Source organism: Panthera onca, chromosome B2 (genome assembly GCF_046562875.1).
Source record: "Panthera onca isolate mPanOnc1 chromosome B2, mPanOnc1 haplotype 2, whole genome shotgun sequence".
NCBI lineage: Eukaryota > Metazoa > Chordata > Mammalia > Carnivora > Felidae > Panthera > Panthera onca.
Window position 1 is genome coordinate 114011442 of NC_138343.1, and position 16640 is coordinate 114028081.

The 16640-nt window shown below is 36.0% G+C and overlaps 1 protein-coding gene across 2 annotated transcripts in view; it reads left to right on the plus strand.

Annotated features, from left to right (window-relative positions):
• Nucleotides 1–16640, plus strand: part of RSPO3 (R-spondin 3) — an 87145-nt gene that overhangs the window by 40005 nt on the left and 30500 nt on the right. For both annotated transcript variants that reach the window (XM_060616596.2, XM_060616598.2), the window contains exon 4: nucleotides 334–531. In XM_060616596.2, the coding sequence (XP_060472579.1) occupies nucleotides 334–531 (198 nt within the window). The remainder of the gene's footprint in view (nucleotides 1–333; nucleotides 532–16640) is intronic.

Consider the following 16640-nt stretch of genomic DNA (forward strand, 5'->3'; position numbering starts at 1 on the left):
ACTAAAGAAGTACACTAAAGATAGCACATAATAATGACTAGTCTATCAAGTTATGGTCAGGATCAATCAAAAATTAGAGCAGTGCTCTAGAAATTGTGAAGCATCAGTCAACTGTGAGCAATTAGATTAGTGCCTGGGTTAACAACTCTAGAGTGAAAAGTAAACCTAATGCAAAAATGAGTTTACCTGGCACTGTGAGCACTACAAATGTGAAAACATTTTATTCCTGTCTTTCTCTTTATTTTCATTTTCTTTAAGTTACCTTGCGCAAGTTTGCTCTACAGGATTTCTGCTCAGAATTTGAGCAAGTTTGTTTGTGCTGTTCTGTTTCAGTTCACTGTGAGGCCAGTGAATGGAGTCCTTGGAGTCCATGCATGAAGAAAGGAAAAACATGTGGCTTCAAAAGAGGGACTGAAACACGGGTCCGAGAAATAACACAGCATCCATCAGCAAAGGGTAACCTGTGTCCCCCCACCAGTGAGACAAGAAAGTGTACAGTGCAAAGAAAGAAGTGTCAGAAGGGAGAACGAGGTACTATCATACTAACAAAATGTACTTATTTGAAGCCTCATAATTTTATGCAAATTTCACTTTATTTCTTAGGAAACAGTGTTATTGGTCATGTCTAAAACTCCAAAATGTGTACCAACCAAAGCATATGCTCTCTGTAAATTACAGAATATAGATATGCAATTTTTTTAAAAAATGGGAGTCTGGTATCAAAATTATAGAAGTATGTTAATTAAATCTTGATGAAGGAGGCTGCATTAGATATTTAGGCCTTTTTGTTTTGGGTCATTATCTTTCCTATCATCCACCTTCCTTGTGCCTAGAACACGTTTGAGAAGCCTCATAAACACAAGTTCTAACACCATTTGGTACAAGACCATAGTGAAGAGACTCCAGCCATCAACTTACTCCTTTTTTCATTGCCTACCGTCAAAGTAGTACAATTCGGTTGTAAACTTTTCTAGCTAAATGTATTTTAAAGGTTACCTAGTATTTTTTAAACATTTATATTTTTTTAATGTTTATTTATTTATTTTGAGAGAGAGATTGAGAGCAAGCAGGGGAGGGGCAGAGAGAGAGGGAGAGACAGAATCCCAAGCAGGCTCCACACCATCAGCGTGGAATCCGACATGGGGCTCAAACTCATGAACCATGAGATTATGACCTGAGCTGAAATCAAGAGTCGGACACTTAACCGACTGGGCCACCCAGGCACCCCTAAACATTTAAATGAATATATGTTTTAATATTGACTTTACATTTGAACTAAATGACCAAGGCCACATTTTATAAATATAATATAAGCATTAATGAAGTTCGATCCCCAGATTTTTTTTCATGTTATACTAACTTTGTAAACTAAGTTACAGAACTTATTAGATCAATTGTAAATAACTCTGTGTCAGAGCTTATTCTGAAGTCTTATGACTGCCAAGGAGAAATATACCATTTAATATAATGTTTTAGGGTAATTAACTTCCACTTAGAAGATCTGCAGTTTATCTTTAAAATAGAATTTTTTTGCCTTTCTCACTAATGTCCTCGACTCCACTGCTTACAAAGATATTATGTAGCTTTATATATTATTGGTAGTTCTGTTGAGCCAATAAATGATCCTCAGTGAATTGCAGCTTGAAAGGACTTTGGCTGCCTCTGTAGTTGGATTTCCTGTGCTTATTTCATTCATTCATTCCTTCCTTCCTTCCTTCCTTCCTTCCTTCCTTCATTCATTCATTCAACATGGTTTCAATGAATTATTACTCTGTGGCCAGACACACCACTAAGTCCTGGGAATTCACAACTGAATGGGGTAGTATACCTATCCTGAAGGTATATGCAGGGTCCAATGGAGGGTTGAGATGTTTAAATAGATAATAGCAATATCATATACAAAAGGGAGATTATAGATATGTGAACAAAATTCAGTGGGAACAGAGAGGAGGTTGTTGTGCAAACTTGAACATTGCTCATTTAAGAAAGATCTTGGGTCACTGGTACTTTGCAAAATGTCTTTCACTGTATCAAAAGAGTTGGCCATTATCACGATGTATCCAGCCTGATGTTGCTATTAGTAATCAAGTAATTAATGTGATAAAATTTTTGAAGACATGGATGATTTTAAAGGGAACTTCAAGTTTGTAAATGTGTAAGATATTTTGATTAAAATTAGGTTTAAGGAATGAAAGTTGGCTAGGTCTTTCTGGCATTTGTTACCAATTAATTTAAAACATCTTAAATTTTAAAAGTTGGATTTGGAAATCAAATATTTCATCACTCTACTGTTGGTAAACTCCCATAGCTGTACACTTATGTTTGTTAAATTTTCTTGGAATTTAATGACTTACAGGTGGTCCTTGCTCACATTATACTTTCACAAAGATTCTACATTACTAATCAGTATTCAGTATACTTGACTTTTAAAATAGAAGTAAAGAAAACCTTATCCAATAGAAAAATTAAATTATGATATAATTCTTTTATTTGAGAATGTGGTCTAATATATTTTCCTGGCACTTGATTTAAATATTAACATTGAAAATGTCAGTTTTTAAAACTAGCCACACGTAAGACAAATAAAGCCACAAGAAGTTTAAAATAACCTATGGCATAAGCTTGGCTTAAGTTTCTTCTGGTCCTGGGGTGCCTGAGTGGCTCAGTCAGTGAAGTGTCCAACTCCTGATTTTAGCTCGGGTCATGATCCCATGGCTGGTGAGATCAAGCCCCATGTTGACTCTGTGCTCACAGTGTAGAGCCTGCTTGAGATTCTCTCTCTCCCTCTCTCTGGCCCTCTCCCTCACGCACACCCACTATCTCTCTCAACATAAATAAATAAACATTTTTTTTTAAGTTTTCTGGTCCTTTTTCCTCCTTTATGAGCAGGATAAGTTACATTTACAAATAGAACTTTATACAACTAGAAAAATTTAGGAGCTTTATCCTTTTTCAGATTTGATAATGCATAGACTACCAAGTGGGAAATATGGATCACATTTATAATTAACTTTCAAATTTAGTTCTACTTTTATTTAATCTCTATTGATCTTTATATATGTCTCAAAAATGTTTTCCCTAGTGGCTCATAAATTTAAGATAGGAAGGATACCACTTCTCCCTTCATTTCTTACTTCCCTAACTTAATAGTTTTCTTAGCTTCTCTTAATGATAACTTAAAAAACATTCTATTTGAACATGAAGAAATCAAATAGCAAAGTAATTATGAATCTGGACATGCCACTATATCAAATATCATATCAAAATAATAATGTTACCCAGAGTCTTCTCATTTAAATTCTGAGATATATATTATAAATACTTATGAAGCTATAAGAAGACAATTACAATAAAGTGAAAAAGATTTGACTTCTCCTACCATTGGCTTATAGACTCATAAATAAGATCTTTTATGGTCATGGTTTCAGCATTTCTAGATGAGTAAACTAAAAGATAAGGCTTTTAAAATAAAATTTATCCTAAATGGGTAAGGGGCACTAAGGAATCTACTCCTGAAATCATTGTTGTACCATATGCTAACTAATTTGGATGTAAATTTTTAAAAATAAAATATAAAAAAAACTAAAATAAAATAAAATAAAATAAAATTTAGCCTGAGAATCTTGAATTTAAACTTAAACTCCCTGTCTAAGAGATTCACAAAAGACAGAGGTAGATAACTCATATTTGGAAAAGGTATGGAGCATGTGTTCAGGATTTTTTTCTGCTGTGTTGTAATTGCCAAAGGCAAGGTCCCTGGAGAAGAATGATAAGATCCAGAAATGACTTTTCAAAATGTACACAAAGAAGAAGCTGAATTGAAGGAAGTAGTTTTTAGTAACAGTGAATTCTTCAAGTTGTGAGATGTATTTTAATATATGTTGAAAAAATTGGTTGCAAAATCTTACACACATACACTCCTTTTACTAACATTCTTCTCATACTTAGTCCTAAGAAATGAATCTAAGGATATAAATGTAATTTTTGTAGCCCCCTAAATTTTTATCTGATGTTTGCCTCTTCTAAGATTATTTCCCTTACCTGACATATTGCCTTTTAATCAGTCTTAACTTCTCCCTCAATTCCCAACTTTAATAAGAAGTTATTACCATTGCAATATTGTCTAGCTTGAGCCTATCTCAATGAAGTTATATATCTGAAATGTCAGCTATATAAAATATATTTTAAGAGAGTATAAAGGCTAATGTATAGACTAGTTTCACATGAGCATTAAAACCGTGTATTGAAATGGAAGTAAACAAGGAGGAAATGCATGTTCAACAGTTATCAACTTACATTTATGAATTTTTGATATACTGTTCATCATCATCTTAGATAAGGGGAAGTGAAACAGGACAGGAAATATGTATGTGCCTGTATTTGATGCCAAAGGGTGATACTGTGTGTGTAGGGGCATTGAGAGGTCAGAGGAAGGAGGATCACTAAACATGTTTCTCATTCATTTTTTACATTTCTTTAACTAAAGAGAATTTCCTATAGATATTGGGCTTTAACGAAATTCACAAGAATGAAAGAAATTTAATTGTATGAAGAAGATACTAATTACTTATATGTAGCACATAATCTTGGGATAGAAAGGAGAAAGAAGAACAGAGTCATGGAAGAAATGGGGGAGGGTGTACTTTCTTGATTCAAGAAGAAATAGCATCCTTCCTAGCAGAAAGAGAAAAGAAACTATTAAAATGAAAATATAGGCATACCTCAGAGATCATGTGGGTTTGGTTCCAGACCTCCATAATAAAGCAAATATTACAATAAAATGGGTCAAATTAATTTTTTTGTTTCCCAGTACATATAAAAGTTATGTTCACACTATGCTATAGACTAGTAAGTGTGCAATAGCATTATATCTGAAAAAATAATGTACATACCTTAATTTTAAAATTCTTAATTGCTAAAAAGTGCTAACAATCATCATGAGTGAGTTGTAATCCTTTTGCTAGTGGTGGGTCTTTCTTCAATGTTGATGACGGCTGACTGAGTAGGGTGGTGGTTGCTGAGGATGGAGTGGATGTGGCAATTTCTTAAAATAAGACAACAATGACATTTGCCACATCAATTGACTCTTCCTTTCACAAATGATCTCTCTGTAGCTTGATAGCATTTTACCACAGTAGAATTCATTCAAAATTGGAGTCAGTTCTCTCAAACCCTGTTGCTGTTTTATCAACTAAGTTTATGTAATAATCTAAATCCTCTGCTGTCCTTTCAACCATGTTCACAACATCTTCACTGGAAGTAGATTCCACCTCAAGAAACCACTTTCTTTGCTTATCCATTAGAAGCAATTCCTCATCCAATCAGGTTTTATCATGAGACTGCAACAATTCAGTCACATTTTCAGGCTTCACTTCTCATCTCTAACTATGAAAACCCTATGCCATCGTCTTCCAACAGAAGGCTGGTTAGTCTGCATTGAAAATCTGCCATTTAGTGTAGCCATTTTCATTAACGATCGTAGCTAGATCTTCTGGAGAACTTGCTGCAGCTTCTACATCAGCACTTGCTGCTTCACCTTACACTTTTCTGTTATGGAGACGGCGTCTTTCCTTAAGCCTCATGAAATAACTAACCTGTGGTAGCTTCAAACTTTTCTTCTACAGCTTCTTCATATCTCTCAGCCTTCATAGAATTGGAGAAAATTAGGGCCTTGCTCTGGATTAGGCTTTGGCTTAAGGGAATGTTATGGCTAGTTTGATCTCCTATCCAGACTAATAAAATTTTCTCTATACCAGCAATAAGGCTATGTTGCTTTCTTATTATTCATATGTCCAGTGGAGCAGTACATTTAATTTCCTTAAAGAACTTTTCCTTTTCATTCAAAACTTGGCTGACTAGTGCAAGAAGCCTAGCTTTCAGTGTATCTCAGCTTTTAAAATGTCTTCCTCACTAAGCTTAACCATATCTGGCTTTTGGTTTCACATGAGAGATGTGGGACTCTTCCTATCACCTGAACAGTTAGAGGCTATCATAGGTTATTAATTGGCCTAATTTCAGTACTGTTGCATCTCAGGGTATAAGGAGACCCAAGAAGAGAGAGAGATGGGGGAAGAACCAGTCAGTGGAACAGTCAGAACACACACATTTATCAATTAGGTTCTCTGTCTTGTGAGGGTGCAGTTTGTGGTACCCCAAAACAATTACAATAGTAACATCAAAGATCACTGAGCACAGATCACCATAACAAACACAAAAATAATTTAAAAGTTTGATATATTGCAGGGGTAAATATGATACAGAGACACAAAGTAGCAAATGCTGTTGGTGCCAATAGACTAGCTGAGTGAAGGATTGCAACTAAACTTCAATTTGTAAAAAAACAAAACTAAAAACAAATAAACAAACAAACAAAATGCCATATCAGTGAAGCGCAATACAGCAATGTGCAATAAAATGAGGTGTCCAGAGTCATTCCCAGGGATTAAATAAGTGTAGGGAATTATTGCATTATTTGAATATATTATATGTCGCCTTATGTGCCTTCTCCAAATTAAAAGCAAAGTTGTAAAAGTCATCTTGGTTCCACATAAAGGAAAAATGTGACATGCTAATCCATAATTGTAATTAACCATTTCTTCAAATACCAGTATTATAAATATGCATTATGTTTTATCATGAGCATGGTATTTAAAATGACAGCAAAGTCAATTTTTAAAAATCAAGCAAATAAAAAATGAGTCTGCTTTGTTCCTAGGCTTGCTTCTCTGTCTTTTAGGTTACTTCTTAAAGTGTTTATAACAACTATTCCAGTATAGTTGAGTTTTCTGCAGGAAGAATTTGTATTAAATATGCATTCAAATTCAAAACAAGACATTTAGCAAAGATTCCCAGAACGATTCATCAGAACTCAACTAGATGCATTCATTAGCTCAAATTTGTAGTGTGCCAGTTGGCTAGAGTATTTAGATGATGTCCTCTCCCCACCTTCACCTCATGGAGGACAACCAGCTGGCCTACACACTCATCCTGTGTTAGCACTGAAGGATGGGAGTTTTCTGCTCTTTCTCTACACCTAATTAATAGACTAGCCCTTTGAGAGAGGTCAGAAAATATTCAGGAAAATACGGAGCAGAAATGATAACAGCATTAGAGATGGTGATTCTCAACCACACATGATTTTGTTCCCCAGGAGACATTTCTGATTATCACAACTTGGAGGGAAACTCTACAAGCATCTAGCAGGTAGAGGCCAGGGATGTTGTTCTACTACAATAGAGAGGACAGCTGCATGCAGCAAAAATTATCTGCTAATCATACAAGGATGAGAAACCTTGATATAAACCTAACAATCTCTGTTTGTTATCCCTTCTCGGGGCCTATCCAGTCCCTACTGATCCATATTGTTTGTTCAAATTCTGTGGCAGACCGGCTACCATCAATGAAAAACCTCATATGGTGTGACTCTTTGGTGAGAAGGACAAGATAGTGGGACAGAGGGGGAAATTTCATTTCCCAATATAAAGGCAACAATCAATTTTATTAAAAATTAGTATTGTTTGATTTAAAATATTCCAGCACAAAAATATCCAGGTATATTTAAAACTTGCAAGAAAGGTAGTCGATTGAAGTAAATAACACCCTTCACTCTCAGAGAAGTGGTTCTTGGTATAAATGTATGTACCTCCTCTCAAAAGCTAAGCCAATTTTTTCATTTAATGTCCTCACTGGAGAAGCCTGACAGTTGTTTAATCACCACTTACCTTTGTCTTCACCAAAACTAATCATACAGCTATACCCATCTCTTGTCTTTTAACACTCTTCTCCCTATTAGGTGGAGTCATGTGAAATTGTCACTTTGTAGGTCATAAATGGCCAAATATTAGCAGTTTCAGATGGTTCAACCTAACACTTCAAAATTTTATCCTCTGAATTTTGTAAGTACTAAAACCAGACCTAGAGTGTGGTTGTTATAGATCGAAAGATTACAGTTTATATATACCTCAACCCAATTTAAATATTAGGCTTTTAAAAATAGTACAGGTGTACTACTTTTTTTTGAAGGATATAGGCACTACTCATCTCTAAAGATCCCATAAATTCACAGTTCATCTTCAGATGCTTTTCAGTCATGGTCACTCAAGGCCTCTTTCCTTATTTTAATCTGATTATTATTTTTTCTCCTTAGCTATATTACTCAACTTTTATTCCTTTTCTTAATCACCAGTGTCCCATTGAATCCTTGAAGCATCAAATTAGCTTGCAAACTCAATGGATAATGTCATAATTTATTACCCACACAGATAAAAGAAAGTTACAGCTGCTGTGACAGGCCACAACCTTTTTCACTGTTTCTCCTGGTATTGATATTACAATGGCAGGATCTTTGCAATCATTCTCTGCTGCCCAGTTTTGTGGGTCGAAAACCATGCCACAATCCTTTCTATGTATAGTTTACTCCCTTCTATAAAACAGAGCAAACGGATCACAGGCAACACCTAGAAAGGTGTTGAAAAAAATGAAATGACAGTTACTAGGTTTCTTGCCTCTAACACATTTTTTAAAATTTTTTATTTATTTTTGAGACAGAGACAGAGACATCTGGGAGAGGGGCAGAGAGAGAGGGAGGCACAGAATCTAAAGGAGGCGCCAGGCTCTGAGCTGTCACCACAGAGCCTGACACCCAAACTCATGAACTGCAAGATCATGACCTGAGCTGAAGTCAGCCACTTAACCAACTGAGCCACCCAGGCACCCCAACCTCTAACATATTTTCTAATCCTATTGTATGCTCTTAAACTTCTCAGTGTTAAAGGAAAAGCTCTGTAGGAAATGAGAAGCTTTTTATTTCATGCCTTGCAATCCTAGGCACTATACCATTTTTATCATTCAACCAGAAGTTATAATCTGTTTATAATGAATGCCAAGTTTCATTCCATTTTTCTGGCTATCCAGGATATTTGTAACATTATCCACGGTGGTCAGAGTCAGGTGAACATACTTATGGTAGGACATACTCAAGTGTTAGCATGATCTGTGCACTCCCTTCCTTGCTATGGTATAGAATCATTTTTAGGCTTCTCTGCTTTGTTGGTATATACCTTAGCATCCCTATTCTAAAAAAGTCTTTATGATAAATTATCCTTGTAAATGCCTGTATTTTCTGATACGTCTTTTTTGTGATGTTTATAAATAACTAATGCTTTTCAACCCATTAGTGTGTGTCACGTGGCACACGCTAGTCAGAATAGAGTAGTAGTTGTACTATACAAAAGCATTCTTCAGTCCCTAAGCAAGCAAATGATCTTGCCTGTGCATGAGGGTTTCAGTTACTTTTGCTGCCTAACAAATAACCCCAAAATGTAGAGGCTTAAAACAACAACCATTTATTTAACAATAAATGTGAGTGGGCAATTCAGGCCTAGATTCACTATGCACTTCTGGCTGGGCTCCCTCACATGGTTGGCTGGCTAGAGGACTCAGGAAATTGTGCTTGGTTTCTATCATCAATAAGATGGAGAAGGGGATCTATAGGGTTCCACGAGGGAGAGTATGAGGAGTTCCTTTTGAGGCTCAGCTCGGAACTAGCGTGATTTCACTTTCACCATATGCTGTCGGCCTATCAAGCTAGTCATAAGGTCAGTCCTGATTTAAGAGTTGAAGAAATAGATTTCACCTGTTGGTGGGAGAAGCTGCAAAATTACTTTTCAAGGTGGCTTGCGTATACAAGATTGGGTGGAGAGCTGTAACCATTTTTGCCATCTGCCACGAGGTCTTTCTCTTGGTTGCAGTTAGATGAGTGTGATTGCCCATTCATTCAACTTTTTTTTTTATACTTTCTAAGGTACTGTTTCTTCTTTTGTAAAAACACACTCAATAGTTAATACAGGAGATGTTGTATAGGAGACTATTTCCATTGTTCTTTCCAATTTGTATGTAATGAGAGGAATAGGAAGAATAAATAAAAATCCAGGCCAAGATACCCTCATATTCAACAAATATTTATTAAAAAACACTGGCTATGTGTCAGGCTGAGGATATAGTACTGAACAAGAAAGGCAAAAGTCCCTGCCATCATGGATATCTTATTCTAGATGTTGGCATCATGATTTATGCCATTCCACAAGGTAGTGATTGCCTTGATCACCTCACTCCTAGCATAGAACTGTGTTAAGTTTTCGTCTTTGCAGTTTCCTCCATCAGCAGCTGTAGTCTTCACTGGAGTTTGCTAACACAGTCACAGACATTTCGTTTATGCTGGCAAAAATGAAATATCTTTGACTACTTTTGTTTTGGTCTCAAGGCGAATATATGTATTTCTTCTGTGACCACCATGTTGATGTGCTAATCTGTGTTTGTAAGACAGCTAAGCAGGGTTAAAGATACAGCTTGTGGCTATGGAACAGAGCTGAGTTAACGGGCCCTTTGGAGAAATGACCCCAAGACCTTGGCTTCATTTGCAGCCTGTTCTAGCCAACTGAGATCCCTGCCAATTAGGAGGGTTCCCTAGAGAGAGACTCGGAGAGCATCAGCATAAATTTAAATTCTGGACCCCCAAGTACAGTTTCCAAAAGAGCTTTCTTGTCCTTTGCTAATTACAAAGTAAACATTTCTCCAGCAAAAAGACACTTCCCCCTTTCATGCTTCTGTCCTCCTTCCCACCTCCCTAACACAGTCACTCCTTGAAACTGCTGGTGTTGCTGAAACCTCTTTGGCAGAGAAGACACCCCACATTTGAAGGCACAAAAGAATTATTCTTTCCATAGATCATTATCTTGTCCTCTTTTTATCTACTCCAGCAACTTCGTCATGGAAGCATTATAGACTAACTTTGTAGATTGTTGTAGCCTGGGAAGAAAGGAGTCAGGCCTCCCAAGAGGTGTGACCAGGCAAATACAACCAGATTACAATTAAATTCTGTGACATCATTGAAACAGAAACATTCTCAAACTTGTTTACATTAAAACTATATCATTTTTGGGGCGCCTGGGTGGCGCAGTCGGTTAAGCGTCCGACTTCAGCCAGGTCACGATCTCGCGGCCCGTGAGTTCGAGCCCCGCGTCAGGCTCTGGGCTGATGGCTCGGAGCCTGGAGCCTGTTTCCGATTCTGTGTCTCCCTCTCTCTCTGCCCCTCCCCCATTCATGCTCTGTCTCTCTCTGTCCCAAAAATAAATAAAAAACGTTGAAAAAAAAAAAAAAACTATATCATTTTTAGCATCATGAATGGAAATGCACCACTCAAACAGTGTAATCTTTATACATTGCTGTCAAACCAGACCCCAATAGAATGAGGTATAATTTTTAATGATGGACAAATCCAAGCATAAAGTGTCTGGCACCAGTGGGCTATTATTATTAACATGTACAAAATGAGTGTGAATTGTAAAGTCATCAAAACCTCTTAATCCACTATGTTTCTGCTCCCTTCTATATCTATTGATTGCTTTCCTTCTTTTCTTTCTTTCTTTCTTTCTTTCTTTCTTTCTTTTTCTTTCTTTTTTAAATTTTTGTTTGTTTTTGAGAGAGAGAGAGAGAGAGAGAGAGAGAGAGAGAATGAAAGCAGGGGAGGGGCAGAGAGAGAGGGAGACACAAAATCTGAAACAGGCTCCAGTCTCTGAACTGTCAGCACAGAGCTCAATGCAGGGCCCAAACCCACGAACCATGAGATCATGACCTGAGCCAAAGTTTTAGTTAAAAATGTAAAAAATCCAACATTTTAGTTAAAAATGACAGATCTCAAATTAACTTAAGCAATAAGAAAGCTACTGGCTTAGGCACAGTTTGCTCTAAGGGCTCAAACAATATCATTTGCTCTTTCTCATCATTTCAATTCATCCTGCTTCTGTTTCTCTTTGTTAATTGGCGTTGCTCTCTTCTGCTGCAGAACCTCTCTCTATTCAAGAGAAAAGCTGACTCTGGGCAGCCCTAATTCTATATCCATGTTGTTCTCAATCCAAAAGGATAGTGCGCTCTCCCTTCTAGTATTTATTCATCCATTCTCATTAAAGGACTCAAAGTGACCCTGCTTGGGTCACATGTCTATCCCTTTGAACCAATCACTGGCAGGGGAACTAGAGTCTTATGATTGGTCTGCCAATTGGTTGCATGCCCACCCTTGAAGCCAAGGGACATGTGGACTATTCTGAGTGGTAGTTCTACATAGATATAAGGATGCTTGGCTGACAAAATGTTACAAATTACCTCCTTCAAAAAAAGAAATTCAAAATGTTAAAATTGAGAGGTTTGTACACTTCTGTAGGGTAGTCCTTATCCAATATTATTCATGAAGAAAAAAAATTTAAGTGAGGAAGAGTAACCTAAGTTCTACTCTCTCTGTTTTAGACTAGAGAGGCATGTCCAGCATAATACTAATAATAATTTAACTTAACTAATTTGTTTTCTGCTTTCTCTGGTTTGCTGGAAACATTTTTATGTGAGTAAAGTGGCCCTGAAATGAATAGAAAAAGAATCCACAACTCCTACAAGTGGTTTCTGGGATGGATTTGTGCAAGCTAAAGTGAAGACGTGTCCAATTCTAGCTGCTGAGTGTTCTGTGTGAAATGTACCAGTGTGGGTAATGACCTTTTGCTTGATTATGCACCAGGTCACTGGAACTTTAAAATTAACTCAAACCTAATTACTGAACTCTTGTGTTTATACTGTGTATACAACACCCGGTCATAACTCTAGCCTCTGTGAGCCGAGACGGCCATAATTGAGAAATATGCCTTGTAAAGGGTTGTTTTGTTTATTTGTTGTTTCTACTGAAAAAGCCTGCTTTTCTTATTTGTGCAAAGGATCAGATTTAAGAAAGAGTTTCTGAACAGAGTCCAGTTACATTTAATATCTTCATGCAAGACATGTACATTTCTAGATAAGATATTCTTTTTATTTTTGCATTACATAAAATTTAATGTCTAGAAGTATAATGCTACTTATTTCTCACTGATATTTAGAATAATACCACATTTTAGGGAATATAAACATAACTAATCACACACTTGGGAAATATGAATAATTGCTAATTTCAAAAATTAGACATACAGTATATGCATACTTAAGATCAACAGTTAATATCTAATTAATTGCAATCTTATAATCCTAATTGACAGAAATAATAACCTAGTTTTCCATAATGTAATTAGCATAATGCCATTTTGATAGCTAATTATTTATGGAATATGTACATATGATAGTGAAGTACCCCTCAGAATAATAAATACATACTATAAACATCTGATGTGATGTATATCATATCCAACCAACACCAAAATCATAAAGGGATTTGGTTTCTTTCAAATTTGGTTTATTTAAATAGCTAAAACACAGTTTACTAAAGTATTTCATGGGCAAACCTCTGGTGGATTTACACTTGTTCAATTTGTCATTTTGCTTTGAATTGTGTAGGAAAAGGGAGTTTTTCTTTTTTGTTTTTCTTTTTTTTTTTTTTTTATTTTTTAATATATGAAATTTACTGTCAAATTGGTTTCCATACAACACCCAGTGCTCATCCCAAAAGGTGCCCTCCTCAATACCCATCACCCACCCTGCCCTCAAAAGGGAGTTTTTCTATTTAATTTCTCTGCCTCAGCCCTTTGGCTTCTGACCATGTTTGATGCCCTTAATGCCTCCGCTCCTGCCTTATCATCCTTTCCTCCCATCCCCTGCAGCCTTCCTCAATTTTCCAAGAATTGTCTCCTTGTGGAATCGTTCTTTTCATGTTCACAGTCTTCAAAATATGTTGAATATTTGCAATGTCAGCTTGGTGAAGTCAAAAAGTACTAAAATAGCTAGAAAGGCAAAACCATCTCAGTTCCACTCTGAATTTGCTGTTTATTTTAAGGGTTTTTGTTTCGTTTTCACAAAAGCATTTGATTTTTAATATCAATAACGGTATACATTCTACATTATGTATAAGATACAATAATGGCATATATACCAATGTACCATAATGGTGTAATGGATAGTAAAATTTGTCCCCTTTTACTTTTATTACCATAATTAAAATCTCTATAATGTCAGTGAACTTGTGCACTCACTTTCCATCAAAGGTAGAAGGGGTGAGATATATCATAGTATTTAAAATACAGGCTGAGGGGCGCCTGGGTGGCTCAGTTGGTTAAGCATCTGATGTCATCTTAGGTCATGATCTCACGGTTCATGGGTTCAAGCCCCACATTGGGCTTCACCCCACCAGTGTGGAGCCTGCTTGGGATTCTCCGTCTTCCTCTCTCTCAGCCAACTCTCTCTCTCAAAAACAAACAAACTTTAAAAAAATTAATATATAAACAAAATAAAACACAGGTTCTGAAACCAGAGTACCTATTTTCAAATTTCAGTTGTGTTTTTAACTAACTCTATAACTTTAATTATTTAGCCTTCGTATACCCCATTTTCCTCATCTGAAAAATTGGGATGATAACAGTAACCATATCTCAGATTTATAGCGAGGAGCTAATGAGTGTGTATAAAACTCTGAGACTTGTATCTGGCACATGATAAGCACTTCATAATTGTGAGCTCTCATATAAAATGGAGTCCCAAACATTGGATGGATAAATCAGAAGATGCGCACATTTTAAATATAAATTTAAATTTTACTCCCCAGATTATTTTTTCAAAAAGGTTTTAACAGTTCACATTTGCAGTATATCAGGCATGCTTATTTTTATTATCCTTGCCAGAACTGGATGATGTTAGTCCTTTAAACTCTTGCCAATCTGATGGATTAACAATGATATCCTATTGTTTATTATAGGCATTTTTCTGACTAAGAATAAGGCTAATCACATGGTTATTAGTTATTTGCATTTCTACAGAACACCTATTTACATGTTTTGCCCATGTTTCTGTGGAGTGATTTCTGAATCATTTGTGGGAACTCTTTGTATAATAGGGATATCAACCTTTTGTCACGTATATAGCAAATATTTCTCTTACTCTGTTATTTATTTGACTATAGTGTGTTTTCTTATCTTTTAAATAATGATAACTTTTCCTTCTAGGTTGCTGACTTTTTTAAAAATTTGTTAGATACTGTAATCTTAAATGTGTGAGTGTTTATTCAATAAACATTTGTTGGGCAGCATTTGTGTATTAGACAGTACTGGATACACTACTGGTGTAATATATTCGTGTATACATACATATAAGCTATCTTGCCCCATGTCCCTCATAAACTCACTTTTGCCTCTGGTGGTGTAATTAAAAAGATGTGTGTGTTAGGACTAATCTTACTCCTCTTGTATAATAGTAGTACCATGCGAAACACCAGAATAAGAAAGTCAAAAGACACCTTAGAGATAAATGGTTCATCCTTCTTTGGCAATAAATGACACCAAGACCTAAAGAGATTAAGTAACTTTGCCCAAGTGGCTTTGTCACAAGGCTGGTAATGACAGAAGGGGAATGAGAATCTCAGTACATTGCACTTTTCACTATATCATTCTGCTTTACCGACACAATATTTTCTGTTGTATTATTACTTCCACTAACAACTGTGTTGATGTTAGTAATTCAATTTGTGGAACTATACAGATATTTAATAGTGTGCACTAACTTCACGTGCTTTCTCCTTTTTTGAATCACTTCTTATCAGCTCTATTTTTAAACAGCAAAATCATCCATCTACTTGAACTATCCTTAGTTCCTACAATGGAAAGAGAGTCTCCCCTCAATTAGTTAGGTCTTTCTCAGTAAGTTTTTTCTCATTGCCTGAAGTGAATTAGGGCCAGATATTCTGTAAAGTACATTTGAGTGTTAAGCTGAATCCTCCCTGGAAATGTAGTCTGGGAAGGGTCACTAAAAGGAACCAAATAAAAAAGTAATGAAGAGGCATATAATAGATATCTCATAGGGAGAAGAGTGGCCTTTTTGATGCGTGTTTTACCAAGTCTTGTTTTGCTCCTGGTAATAGATTGCTGGGCTATTTATAGATGCTTGCAAGGTGAGAAGATTGGATTAGAAAAGTAGTTTTCAGATGGGTTGTAGTAACAGAACCCTCTGCTTTATTGAAATCTTATGCACATCCCCATATATAAAATAGATAAAAAATACAAGTGCTTGTTGTTAGTGAGATCTGGAGAAATTGGAACCTTTGTGCACTGTTAGTAAAAAATGTAAAATGGAAGAGCCACTATGGAAAACAGCATGCTGGTTCTGCAGAAAATTAAGAATAGACTTACCATATGATCCACCAATTCCACATCTAGATATATATCCAAAATAATTGAAAATAGGGTCTCAAAGATATATTGGTACACCCATGTTTATAGCAACATTGTTAACAATAGCCAAAAGATAGAAGCAACCCAAGTGTCCATCAACAGATCAATGGATAAACAAAATGTAGTGTATACATATACAATAGAATGTTATTCCGCCTTAAAAGGAAGAAAATACTCCAGGGAATGAAAGGGTGGTTCAACATCTGCAAATTAAATAATGCAATGTACAGCATTAGCAAGATGAAGGATAAAAATCATATGATCATCTCAATAGATGCAGAAAAAGCATTTGATAAAATTCAAAATCCATTTATGATAAAACTCTCAACAAAGTGAGCATAGAGGGAACATACGTCGACATAATTAAGGCCATATGTGACAAACCCACAGTTAACATCAAACTCAACAGAAAAGATGGAAGCTTTTCCTCTAAGATCAGAAGCAAGACAAGGATGC